At 59.8% G+C, this 10,710-nt stretch overlaps 1 protein-coding gene across 1 annotated transcript; it reads left to right on the top strand.

The window, feature by feature from the left end:
- Nucleotides 1–8,197: 8,197 nt before the first annotated feature.
- Nucleotides 8,198–10,094, top strand: ERRFI1 (ERBB receptor feedback inhibitor 1; the record flags this gene model as incomplete). Its single annotated transcript, XM_084244058.1, has 3 exons — nt 8,198–8,319; nt 8,425–8,501; nt 8,896–10,094. 3 exons carry the CDS (start codon nt 8,198–8,200, stop codon nt 10,092–10,094), a joined length of 1,398 nt encoding a protein of 465 aa, XP_084100184.1.
- Between the last annotated feature and the right edge of the window lie 616 nt (nt 10,095–10,710).

Here is a 10,710-nt window from a genome sequence, read left to right as displayed (position 1 = left end):
GAGGAAACCGGCCTCCTGCCCGATAAAATATATGAATAGCTCGTTAGTCATGAATCTAAGTGCGGCCAGAAGAGAGACTGTGGCTTTAAAAGAGATGTGTCGGTGACTTCAGGTGCACCTGCAACACAGGTAGGGCAGGACTGGTTTCCAGGCAACTGTCAGGGGTGAAGAAAGGTGAGGTGGAAATGCTTTTTCTCTCTCGCTCTCCTGGAGAGCAAGTGTCCTGCGGTCTCGGGCTTCTGTAAGTCGGTGCGTGCCGCGGCTGTCTGTCTGTCTGTCTGTGGAAAAGGCTGAGACGTTCGGGTTCGCCAGGCCCAGTGTCGGTGTTTTGAGCTATATTTGGTTTTTGTTTGTTTCTTTACGTTTCTGGGATTACAGTTTTAAAGTGAAGTTTTGCTTCAGCAAACCAGAGAGATTAGGTCCCCATTTCAGGAAATGACCAAATTTTGCTAAGACCAAAATAAAAGAGGTTGGTTTCTGGTTAACATGCTGCCAGACCGTGACTGGTGAGCAGTGTGTTGATCACCCTGGCTCGCTGACAGATATTAGCAACTTTGAAGAGAAATACCTGTGGGTTTTAGCAAGGACTTCAGACCCAATTTGTGGCCCCGGCCCCCTCCTCAGACTGTTTGTCAGTTGTAGGTGCCCGTGGACTGACTGGGCTGACGGGGGTGGAGATCTTGGCTGAACAGCTTAGGACCGGACAGGGATGTTAGATTGTCAACTCCTTAAGGGCAGGAACTCTGCCTCCTGCAGCTTCTGTCTTCAGCAGCCCAGCACATTGTTGATGGTTGATAAATAATTGCAGGAAAGCATATTTTGCATTTAAAGCTCAGCAGACTCAGACCAGTCACTGATAAGGGTCAGAAAGCAAATCTGGCTTTAGATGGATGTTATGAAATGTCTGGACTTCATATTTTTTGACAGGTCAGATTGAAAAAATGGCTTTTCAGTCTGAATTGTTTTGCCAACCTTCAGTTCAGGGCAGACACTGGTCACTCTTTCTGCACGGTATAATTACACTGTAGATTTGCATTTTTGTGTGAAAATAACTCTCAGCTGTAGCTTCTCAGAAGTTGAACCAGATAATACTCCCTTTCTGCTAATACTAATGGTAGCTTTGCGAAGCAAATTGCCGAAATTACAGGTACACTCTGACATGCTTGAAACTGACCTGAAAGTCTACATACCATCAGGTTGCCTTAGAAAGGTGAGCAGAGGAGGAGAAGGTGGTGCCAAGGGTAATTCCAGGAATTTGAATGTCAGAGGCTCCCTCAACCAGAGAAACAACTCTGCTCTTCATCTAAATATGTTTCAGTGGTACCTCTTGGGCAGGATTCCCCTAGCATCCTCGGGCCTTGCTTTGTGAAAGCTAATGGGTAACGCACTAGATGAACCAAATCCAGCTGTGGCATTCTGGCATTGTTCACAAGAAACACCTGCTTTGTAAAGGCAGCTAAGAAGGGGGAGTTGCAGTAAGTCGCTGGCCCAGTAGATAGATTACTTTTAAGGTTGGAAAGGGGCCTGGGATTCAGATTCAGAAGGGGAAAAGGATTCTTCCATTGGGAGTCATTCTTGCTACGTCAGTCCAACTCCTTTTACCATGAACTTGGTCAGTATCACTGAAAGACCAGTCTGTGGATCTTGGTGAGTTTATCCTCCAGGCGCAGGCTCTGGCTGGCTCTGTGTCTTTCCGTTGCAGAGCGCCATGATTCTGCAAGATGCTGCAGGTTCACCAAGGAAGAAGTGGGAAGGGAAGGGTTAAAATACATTGTTCAGAAGCTCTCTGTCAAGACCCGTGTGTGAAACTCACCTAGTGACAGGCGGTTTTAAGAACATGCCATTCCCTGTGCTTGAATTGCTGCTCTCCATACTCCTGGCTCCCACCTCCTCATCCCTTAGACTCCATTGTAGAAAGTCCCCTGCCAGAGGCCTTCCCTGCCCACCTGTGTATGCATGTCCTCCTGCCTCCTCATCCTGTTCCCCAACCCGGCTCGTTTCCTTGGAAGTCACCACAGTCGGCCTTGCTGGTCAGGCTCCCTCCACAGACCGAGGCTCGGCGGCGGCTGCCATGGCTCTTTTCCTCTGGCGTGGGGTCCAGTCCCCGGCAAATAAGCGTGTGGTCACCATTTCTGGAACTAACGAGCCCTGGTCTCGAAGCTGAACAGGAGTTGAGTGCCTGTTTGTCCTCTCTGCAGTTGACTAGGTCAACTGAGCACCCCACGCGTCCCTCCCTGGCCCTGTCTCCCCGTTGTCCATAAGAAAGCCAGGGAGAATGCCTGCAATGAAGAAGCACCGGACCGAGAGGCGGGGGACGACGTGTCCTGGGGAGGTGCTGGGTTCGGAGGGGAAGCACTGGAGTGGCCTTCCCGGGGGGCTCTCCGGCCTCTCTTCATTTCCTCACCTGCAAAATGGGGGTCACAGTCCTGCCTGTCCTTACTGGGGTGGCGTGGGGATTGAGTGAGATAGCGCCTTAGGAGGTGCTTTGTGGTTTGTTGAGCACTTTACGGATGGAAGCTGAAATTCCATCTGAATTCCAGTTAGGAAGCCCTCGCGGGCACCGGGGCGAGAGCTGGGTGCTGTTGTATTCACAGGGGGCCGTCAGGTGGGTGTATGTAGGGACACTTTTGATGGGAGACCTGCTGTGACCAAGGGCCATGTTGAAATGGGTCGACGTGGTGGCGGGTCATTCAGGAGCGACGCCCTCCGAGGGAGGCCCGAAGAATGTAAAATTGATGCCCTAGCCTGCTCTTAGGGACCCGCGGGCCGAATTTGCATCTAACAACTTAGAGATTGAGGGAGTTGAAGTGGACAGGCACTCTCATGGGTGTTACGGCTTTCCAAGAAAAGCTATTAAGCAAGCAGTCAGTCTCCAGAAAAGTCTGTCTGAGCCACCCTTAAGAGTGGAGCATCTGCTGGGCCTCGGGCAGAGCCTGAGGGGTGCAGAGGGCAGTGTGAGGGGTGAGAGAGCCTGGGCTTCGTCCTGGGCGCCCTGGTTGGACTCTAGGCCCCTCCCCACCCCTCACAACCGAGTTACTGACCCTCAGGCTCCCGGCCCTCCTTGGGGGTGTTTATGTTATTGTACCCACCCCGCCGGCTGCCCCAACAGTCCGGTGAATGTGCAGCTTTAAAGACCCCTCGCCTTCACAGGCCCTGCGCGCAGCGGCATCCGGCGCGCCTGTCTGAGGCGAGAGGGCGGGCCCGTCCTCACGGCCTGTCCTGCGGTGCGGAGAGTGCCCGCGGAGGGACAGCAGGACAGAAGGCTCGTTCCTGCCCTTGCCCCACAGCTGGGTAGGAAACTGAGCGGGCCAGAGGCCTTCGGCGACGATTATGGTGGTCGGTGGAATGGGGTTTCTTGACTGGCCATTCTTAAAACATTCAGCCGGACGGCATTCCCAGGGCGGCAGATGACGTCTCGTGACTTGGGTTTTGACACTCCCTGTCGCGAGGAGCGAGTGGTGGGAGACAGAGGGGCCGTCTCCACCACGCTGAGCTGCGTTTTCGTCTTTATTGACGCCGCCCGGCGTGCTCTGAGTCCACGTAGGAGTATTTTAATTACATTTTCAAACTCGGGGTTGAAAGAACGTCAGTCATCTTTTCCGAAGGCCCTCGCCCGCCTCCGTGGCGGGGCGCGCTGCGGGGACTTTGCTCACTTGTTCCTCCTGCCTTCCTCTCCCCCGGCCTGGAGACTGAAGGGAAATGTCAGGAAACCCCTGAATTTTAGGGGCTTTGATTTTGTAGAATCTTCTGCTTTCCTTAGATAGACTCGGGTCCCGCAACACTGTGCCGTAGACACTGAGGGTGTGTGATGAGTAGCAAACCAGTAAGTTTCCTCCCAGTGAAAACAGCGAAGACGGTGACACGGCTGACGCGCCGTCCCGTGTGGCCAGGAGCTGGCCCCTGTGCTCGCACGCGAGTCGCGGGGGGCGTTACTGTGTTTTCATGTCCCCAAAGGTGATTATTTTAGACATTTTCAAAGTGAAGTTACACATGCAGTTGCATTTGGGGGCGGATCTAATGTCACGGGGCTGGTCGTGGCCCCAGACCAGCCACTCTCCACACATTCTGACCCACAGATCCGGTTACCTGCTGTGTCTCAGCCTGGAAGTGGTTCTGTAGGTAATTGTTAAATGCAGCTGAAAAGACCATTTATCACTCTGAATAAACAGAAATCAGGTTCTAAAACCAGATTGAAAGGAGGAAATTACATCACACTTTTAAATCAGGAAGCGCTGGGCAGGACCGCGTGAGCTGTGTGACAAAAATGTGCCCCTCCTGCTGGGGCTGGTCTGGGCTTCATTAATGAGATCTAGTGGCAAGGTGAGCCTATCTGGGTTACTGTCTGAAGGTAGCCTGGCTTTGGATTAAACGTGTGTGCACACGCGCGCGCACACACGCGCACACACACACGGAGAACAGGGTGGGAGAAGCCGGCCTCAAGCTGAAAGCCTGCAGCAGCTCCACCTGGATCAGGAGAGCGCGATGTGCTGTGGCGCGGCCCTTCCTTTCTTTCTTTCCAAGGCGAGTGATCTTGAAGGTAGCAGCAGAAACCCCCCAGGCGCTGGAATCCAGAAGGAATAGTGTGAAGTTGGTTGTTGGCAGAAAGCAGCCCCCTTACTTGCTTGGAGTAACAGTAACAAACCCACCTAGAAAGTTACTTTGTTAACCACGGAAGTTCATCATTTTCAGCCCAGCCTGACTGTTCCTTTCAGATTTTGGAAATGAACTTAGTGAGCTCCCTGACCTGCCCCGCGCGGGCTCAGGACAGGGGCGGTCCGAGCACAGTAGGTCCCCCGCTTCCCCACGAGCCTCTCTGTGGCTTTCTGTAACGAGCTGGGTGTCTTCTCAGTATGCATTTAACCAGCACCGAGGAGCCATGAGTGACCCCAGGATCTGCAGGGCAAAATGGAGCCCTGGCCTAGAAGTCTGGGGTGGGGGATCTGTAAGAACAACCCCGGACCCCAGGGGCGGCACCGGCTCCTGGGAGAGGAGAGTGGGAGGCGGCCTGCGGGCCAGGTGGGTCCTGGCTGGGACTGGGGAGAGAGGAAGAAGCTAGAGCCTGAAGGAGGCTGAGGAGGGTCTTTCGGGGCAGGCCTGAGGCGCTTCCGTCAGAAGAGTGACCCGTTCCCCTCAGAAGGAAGGCGGGAATCTCGGGGCCGGTGTGTGGGCAGTGGCTGTGGGGCCTGGCCATTGCGTGTGGTGTGGAGGGAGGCGGCGGGACAGACCCGGCCCCCTGGGAGACAGGATGCGCTCACAGCCGGAACGGGCTTGGGAGGGGGCTGGGTGAGCGAGGGGGAGGGGTCGGTTTGTAAAGTCCACATGCCAGGGGACCGTCCAGGTGGAAAGATAATCGCCAGACAACAGGGGCCAGAGCGGAAGCCCGCCTGGCGTCTGCACCAGGGCTGTCTGCGGGGCCGGGGGCAGGATCAGGACTCTGGGGTGGACATAAAAGGAGCGCCTCAAGAGACACTGCTCTTCAGACTGGCTTTATTGTTCCTGGGTTAAAAAAAACAAGTCATGTCAGCAGGAGAATGTGGCTGCGCCTGGGGTGGGCACCAGCTGCGTGCTGGACACACCGGAGGGCTCGCGACGAGGTGGGACTTCTAGGCTAAGAGCTGCGTGCCCGAGGCCTGGCGATCCCCGACGGGCCTCCCCTCCACCACTGTGCGCCTGACAGGACCCCTCGCGTGCTCACGCCCGTGCCCCTCGCTGTCCACAGTGTGTGGGGAGCTGGCTGGCATCGGAGGGCCCCCACGGGGCAGCACTTCTTCCAGGCGCGAGGCTGGGTCGGGGTGTGAGCAGCAGCCCGTGGGGCTTTCTGGGGAGCCGAGCACGAAGGCTGCGTGCTGCCCTGGGGACGCTGCCTTCCTGGCCTGCCGGGACCCTGGTTTGAAGTTTCTTTGCGCGGGGAGCGCGGGCGATGCCCGTCTCCCTCCCGGCCGCGGGTCCCGAGGTTTCATAACCGGCCATTCACAACGCCGCGCTGGAACCGAGGCCGGTCACCTCCCGTGGGCACACAAAGGCCTCATTGTGGCCGCGGCCGCCCGCTCCCCGGCACCATTCTTTCTATGCTAAAAAAATTTTTTTCTTAAGAAAGCTAACAAGTAGGTGATGGAAACAATGCATAAAAAAATAACTTTTTCTAGAACATGTAAATAATTTCAAGGGACCATTGAAACGTTCAGAGGCAGCGTCGGGCTGGTCGCACAATCCCTCTGCTGAAAGCGCAGATGCAGCCGGCAGAGGAGGCCGAGGAGGCCGACACACGGGAGGCAGGCGGGGGCTGGGCCGAGGCCCGCAGCGCGGCCGTGACCTGGACAGCGTCTGCAGGCGTGTGCTCAGGCTGCCGACACCGCGCGCCTCGTCCTCTCTGGCCCCACAGACAACCCCGTCTTGCCGCTGCCTGCAGACAGCACCAGACCCCGCTCGGGTCCTGGGGAGGGCCTAGCAGCTTCTTTAAAAGTCAGGGTTTTGCAGTTCTGGAATAGTCTTACTTGATTTGGGTAAAGTCAAGACACATTTGCTTCCTTTCAATAATCTCAAGAGCAACCCTCCAAAATAAAGACCTCCCAGGCACCTCATGTCCTAAATGGCGGTTTTTTCTCTTCGTCACATCTCTGAGACTGGATGAGGAAAAGTAAATGACGCTCGACTATTTGGGGTCCTGTTTGAAGCCCATTTAAGTCTCTGACTAGAAGGTTAAGACAAATGCCTTTAGGAAGCTAAAAGGCTGAGAACCAGCCTTCGGCACCGTCTTCCTGCTGTCGCCACCAGCTCTGTGTTCCTTTGATGTGGGGGAAAAAAAAAATACTCCTTGCGGAGTGTTTTTTCAGCTCTTTGAAGACACCGCCTGCATATAGCAGCCATCAGTGGGTATTGCTGCTGATGAGGACCCGACGCGCTGGGCAGCCGTTGGATCCTCGTGCGGAGTACCCACTGCCGGGGGTCGCTGGTTGGGGCAGAGCCGCTCTCCTGGGCTCACGGTGTGATGGGGGTGGCAGGTTCGTACCTCCAACAAGAAGAGAACACGGGTGCCCCCCCAGCACCCAGCTTCCTCATCTCGGTGTCGTCCTCAGTCCCTAGCTCTGGGCAGATGTGCAGATGCTTAGTAAGAGGCCAAGAGCACCTCCGGGGTGGGCGACACCCCGGAGGGGCCAGTGTCACACAGCGCTCGCTGGCAGGTGTGACCTGGTGGCTGAAAGGAAGAAAGTCCTGGACTTGCTCTAAGCAAACCTGAATGTATGCGGAGGAGAGAGTGGAGGGGGCGCGAGCTGACCAACACGCTGACCTTGGGTCCGTGCTGTGACGTATAGGAAAAGGACAATTTAAAAGAGGCTGTGGGGGTTCGGGGGCTCCAGACTGACATCTGACCGGGGAGAGGGGTTCCAAAAGTTGAAGAACAACTGGTGGAAAAAAATGGACTCCCTCGGCCTTTGTAACCTGTGCCTCGCAGCTAGGCAAGGCCTGAATTACCAGACACTTGGAGAGGAGAATGTGAAGAATGTACCTTTGAGTTTGTCTTTAAAGGGAGGGGAAGCTGGCCTCGGTCTTAGGCTGAAGCCAGCGATCTTGCAGAACTTGATTTTTACAGGGTAATGCAATTAGTATCTTCATATGTAAATATTTCTTTATTCTTGATCAAGTAATAACTGCAGCTGTGTCTTCCTGTGGCCGGGCCAGAGAGGGGCCAGGCGCATGCCTGGCTGTGGGCTGAGCGGCTCTGGAACGTCACGTCTAACAAAAGCTTTGAGCTTGGGGAAAGTTAGCTTCATGCCTAGCGCAACCTCAGTGGGAGGCCTGTGCAACCTCACGTGAGGGCCAGTTCTGTAGACGGTGAGGGACATGTCGGTGTGTCTTGGCGAGTGAGTGATTTGTTGCGCAGTCAGGCTGTGCAGGCAGGAGGCCTCCCGCTGGACATGGGCTAATCCTCATGTTGCTGAAGCATCTCAGCTCTTGGGATTTGTACTTACCAAGGCGGCATGTGTGGCGCCTGCCCGTGACAACCTTCAGGAGGAGCAGGAACATGTGACGCCATCTGCTCTTCCGCATCCTGCCACATCCTCTGCCACCAGCTGCCGGGGTCACCCGCTTGTCCCAAGGGTCCCGCTCACCCTTCCTTTTCTCCCGCTTCCCCTCCAGGGCATGAAAGCCACAGGTTGAGCGCCTGTTCCCCGGCTTGGAGCTGCTCAGGAGCACGATGTCAACGGCAGGCGTGGCTGCTCAGGAGCTGCGCACCCCGCTGAAGACGGGGTTTCTCCCCGACAGCCAGGCCCTGGGGGGCATGAAGGCCTGCTGGGGCGGGCGCAGTGGGTTTGAAAAGTAAGGACGGGCAGGGGGCCGGGGGGCTGCCCGCTCGGGCTGTCGCAGCGCGGCGGGAGGGGCCTGCTGGCCTGGCGTGACCACCGTGTCCTTCCCTCCTCGCAGACACTTTCTGAACATGGACCCCATCGCCGTGGCCTACAGCCTGAACCCCGCCGCGCAGGAGCGCCTGGCGGCTCTCGGTGCGTGTCCTGCGGGTGGCGGAGGAGCGAGCCCCGTGGGAGGGTCTGGTCCCGTTCGCTGGTCCCTGGCCCCGGGCCGGAGCCGTTGCCGGCCGCAGCCTGACCCCTAGTGGCGGCCGACGGCCCCGTTCCCTGCCGGGCCAGGGCTCCAGTCCTGGGGGGCCGAGCCCCCCCCCCACCCCCGGCAGGAATCTCCAGCCCGCAGGGTCCCGCCTCCCGCCTCCCCGGGCCCGACCTGGTGGGGCCGCCGCTTGGCGAGGCTGGAGCCGGGGTGTCCCCGTGAACTGCCGGCCGTGGTGGGGTCCGCCTCCCGCGGGGCGGGGTCCGGCTGCTCTCGGGGGGGCCGGGGGGCCGGCTGCTCTCGGGGGGCCGGCTGACCTCTCTCTCCCTGCAGGGGACGCCCCCAGGCCCGCGCGGACGAGTGGCCGCCGCTTGGCCGAAAGCGGCGCCCCGCAGCAGCCCAGCTCGCCCGCCCTGACCCTCGCCCCGGGCGAAGACCGGGGCCAGCGCGACGAGGACCCGCTGGCCGGCGGCTTCCGGCGGCTCGTGGTGGCCGCGGCCCGCGCGCCCTCGCCCCCGCCCGCGCCCGGCAAGAGCCCGCTGGGCCCGGGGCCCGGCCTGGGCGCGCCCGCGAGCGAGCGGGGCGCGCGGCCGCTGCCGCCCCTGCCCGGCGCCGAGGCCCCGGGCCTGGACGCGGCGGACGGCGCGGCGGACAGCGAGGCGGACAGCGAGGTCGAGTTCCTCACCGGCGCGGACACGGCGCTGCTGCTCGCGCCCGCGGGGCTCAGGGCGGACGGCCCGGGCCGGCGCAGCTTCCGCGGCTGCGGCCAGGTCAACTACGCCTACTTCGACACGCCCGCGGCCTCCGAGGCCGACCTCAGCCGCGAGCCCGCCCCGGCCCCGGCCCCGGCCCCGGCCCCCGCCGCGCAGGCCCATCGCCGGCTGCGGCGCTCGCACTCGGGGCCCGCCGGCTCCTTCAGCAAGCCGGCCGCCCGCGGGGCCAGCGGCGCGCCGCGCGCCTCCCCCCACTCGGACGAGGACAAGCCGGAGGTGCCCCCCCGGGTCCCCATCCCCCCGCGGCCGGTGAAGCCCGACTACCGCAGGTGGTCGGCAGAAGTCGCCTCCAGCACCTACAGCGACGAGGACCGGCCCCCCAAGGTGCCCCCGAGAGAACCCCTGTCTCGGGGCAGCTCCCGCACCCCGAGTCCCAAAAGCCTTCCGTCTTACCTCAACGGGGTCATGCCCCCGACGCAGAGCTTCGCGCCGGACCCCAAGTACGTGAGCAGCAAAGCCCTGCAGAGACAGAACAGCGAGGGCGCGGCCGGCAGGGCCCCCTGCATCCTGCCCATCATCGAGGACGGGAGGAAGGCCAGCTCCACGCACTACTACCTGCTGCCCGAGCGGCCGGCCTACCTGGACAAATTCGAGCAGTTTTTCCAGAAGGTAGAAGCGGCCCACGCCAGTGCCCCGGTCCCGCCGTTACCCGCTGTCTGCGGCGTCCTCTCGGCCACCGAGAAGCTGGACTTGAAGCCGCGGGCGGACCCCGGCGGCCACGCCAAGCGCAAGCACCTGTCCTACGTGGTCTCACCGTAGACCCAGGTCGGGTCGGCCGCGGGCACGGGGGCACAGGCGGTTCTCGGGCAGCGTCCCAGCCTGGCGAGGCTCGCAGAGCGTGTGGGGTAGCAGGAGCAGGAAGCCGAACTCTGTGTAGAGAGAGGGGTGGGCGCGGGGTCCCGAGGCTGGCGGCGCTGGCGGGGGCTCCTCAGCGGGCGTGGGGGCCCAGGTGTGCAGGTGGCTCACGCAGACAGAGCTGCAGGTCAGCCCGCAGCCGCTCTCAGAGAACATCTGCTCCGGGTTCTAGAAACTCCAGCTGGAGATGACTCCCGAGAGACTGGACATGGAGCAAGTGGAAGCGAAAGTAGCGCTGAGATCAGAATCCCCAAAAGAAATTATTTGTGCTTAGCGAGTTGGGAGATGTCTGGCTCCGAGGCCCGTCCCGTTCCTCGCGTTAGTGCAGCCGTCTCCCTCCGAGGGCAGGGGTGCCCCCCTCAAGACCCAGACCTGCCCAGGGACGGCGCCCCGGCTCAGGCGTCTGTGGCGTGGAGGGGGGCGCCGTTGATGTGGCATCCAGAGTTCCGCCTGGACGTCCCTCCGCAGAGCTGCAAAGATAGAATCAGTGAAGAACTTGGCCTTGCAACCCCGGCTCCGG

The sequence above is a fragment of the Talpa europaea genome (assembly GCF_964194135.1).
Source record: "Talpa europaea genome assembly, chromosome: 9".
NCBI lineage: Eukaryota > Metazoa > Chordata > Mammalia > Eulipotyphla > Talpidae > Talpa > Talpa europaea.
Note: the sequence above shows the minus strand (reverse complement) of the source record. Positions and strands in the feature narration are given on the sequence as shown.